Below are 1,959 nucleotides of genomic sequence, written 5' to 3'. Positions count from 1 at the left end.
AATTAACAGCCACAACTCACATGGACTTAGAGGCAAGTCCTGTTGACCAGCTCAAACTCACCTAACGCCTCAACACCGGAGATGACGCTAGAAGGACGTCCCTAATTCCAATATTTTTCATTCCGTTCGTGAGTCCACCAACCATCAGCTGTTTTTCCCTTGTGCCATGATAATATCCTGTTTATACTCCTCCTAGAAGAAGGGGATTTCATATCCGAAGCAGAAAGGATTTTTTGCTGGGAAGCTATCACCTACTGGCATCCTGTTTCCAGACTAAATTGCTTTGGGCTTTCTTAAGCAGTTTTATAATTTTAACTCATTGTAGTATTTCACTATTTACTCCCAAGCTGCTCTTGCAGCGGCCCAAGACTTTACTTTAGGACAATGAAATGGGTAATTGCTCCTTTCCTGTGACTTTTATCCAGCTGGATGCTGCAGGAGCTCTTTGGGAACATCCCATGGGTTGGTCTTGATGTAACGAGAACAAAGAAGTCCTAAAAGTTGCTTACCGAGGAGACGTTATTCCTATTGGGATAGTCTTCATATCTTTTAGGGTTTATTTTTCATGTGAAATTTGTGAAGAAAAAATAAATTTGCTACTCTGTCGGCAGTTTTGTGAGATGCTAATTTATTCTCAATTTGAAAACACACAAAGGAAAGCATGGTTTCGTGTTCTGGTTGGGTTGTTGGTTTTTTTTTAATTTATTTTTCAAGGCCATGATTCAGCCAAAAAAAAAAAAGAAAAAAGGTTTTAAAAGAAGTCTTTTAGAGCTAGCCCTTGTTTAGGAAAAATCTCACCTGCCGTCTTCCGAAAAGAGCCGTGAGCTATGAGAAACGTGGAAATGGTTCATCTGGATTGATAAAGCAGCATTTGTGGGTAAGACCCTTCAGGCAATTCTCCGTCACGCAGGGTGCCTTCATCTCACCCTTTTCTAGATATTCTAAAAGTTAATAATTTAAGCTGAAGCTAATTGTTGAGCTCTTTGCGAAGCTGACGTCGAGAAACAGGCACCGGCAGACGGAAGCGAGCAATCCTGTTCTAGAAGAGATGTCTCAGCTAGATGGGCTGGCGACTGGAAAGATAAGGATAGTCTTAGGTTGTAAAAAGCAGGGAGAGATTTAGCGTTTATTTTTAAGTGCGTGCGATTTTTGATTGAAAACAGTCATTTGAAGCTCGGTGAAAGAAGGAGGGTTAGAGGAGGCCTCTAGGCGCCTATTTGCATTTATTAGACACCTCAAAATGTTTGTAATTCTGAGTCAGAGTGACAAATGATTTATGTGCTGCTGAAGTAGGGAACTGAGAAAGTCTGGGGGGGTAGAGAGGAGCTCCCTGTAAGATGTCCATAAATGCACCATCTGCCGCAGAAATGCTTCCTGGCTTTCCTTCCTTTTGGGACTTTAGGATGTGGGCCTTTTGTGAAAAGTTTGAGACGAATGTGAAGTGGTGATGAAGAAGTCGGAGGTAAAGGTAATTCTCAAGTAATGACGTCAAAGAATAAACAAATCAACCTTTTTCTACTTTGGGAAATGAAATTTTATTTTATTTTTTTTTTTTTTAAATCTGCATATTCTGAAGGTTGACGTGTCGTGTGTAAGCCACTGACAGCAGAAAACATGCCCAGTCTTTTGGAAAAGAACATAAGCTGGGTCTTGCATGTTAAATAGATTAGTATAGATATGATTTATAATTTGAAGAAAATTCCTAATCACAGATGAGGTATTTGAGGATTCAAGAATGCCAAAAATGGGAAAAGAGAAACAGTGATTCAGCTTAGACATCGAGAGCATCCAAGGGAGGAGCGAGCCGGTGGGTCCTGGCGTCGGGGCCGGATCCTGCTTCTAGTACTTGGGGCACGTCGGCGGCAGCTTGCAGATGTTCTTGGTGTACTGGGGGCAGTAGGGCTGCACGGGGGGGCAATAGCGCTGCACGGGGGGGCAATAGGCCTGAACGGGGGGGCA

The 1,959-nt window shown here is 42.4% G+C and overlaps 1 protein-coding gene across 2 annotated transcripts in view; it reads right to left on the bottom strand.

The window, feature by feature from the left end:
- Nucleotides 1-1,839: 1,839 nt before the first annotated feature.
- Nucleotides 1,840-1,959, bottom strand: part of LOC113488745 (putative small proline-rich protein 5) — a 2,041-nt gene continuing 1,921 nt past the window's right edge. The window contains exon 2 of one of the 2 annotated variants that reach the window (XM_026864049.1): nucleotides 1,840-1,939. In XM_026864049.1, coding sequence (XP_026719850.1) covers nucleotides 1,840-1,939 — 100 coding nt within the window. Of the gene's footprint in view, nucleotides 1,945-1,959 lie in introns of both variants that reach the window. The other variant, XM_026864050.1, reaches the window with a different exon arrangement.

This window comes from Athene cunicularia, assembly GCF_003259725.1.
Source record: "Athene cunicularia isolate RWA chromosome 25 unlocalized genomic scaffold, athCun1 chr25_part1, whole genome shotgun sequence".
Taxonomy (NCBI): Eukaryota; Metazoa; Chordata; class Aves; order Strigiformes; family Strigidae; genus Athene; species Athene cunicularia.
Note: the sequence above shows the minus strand (reverse complement) of the source record. Positions and strands in the feature narration are given on the sequence as shown.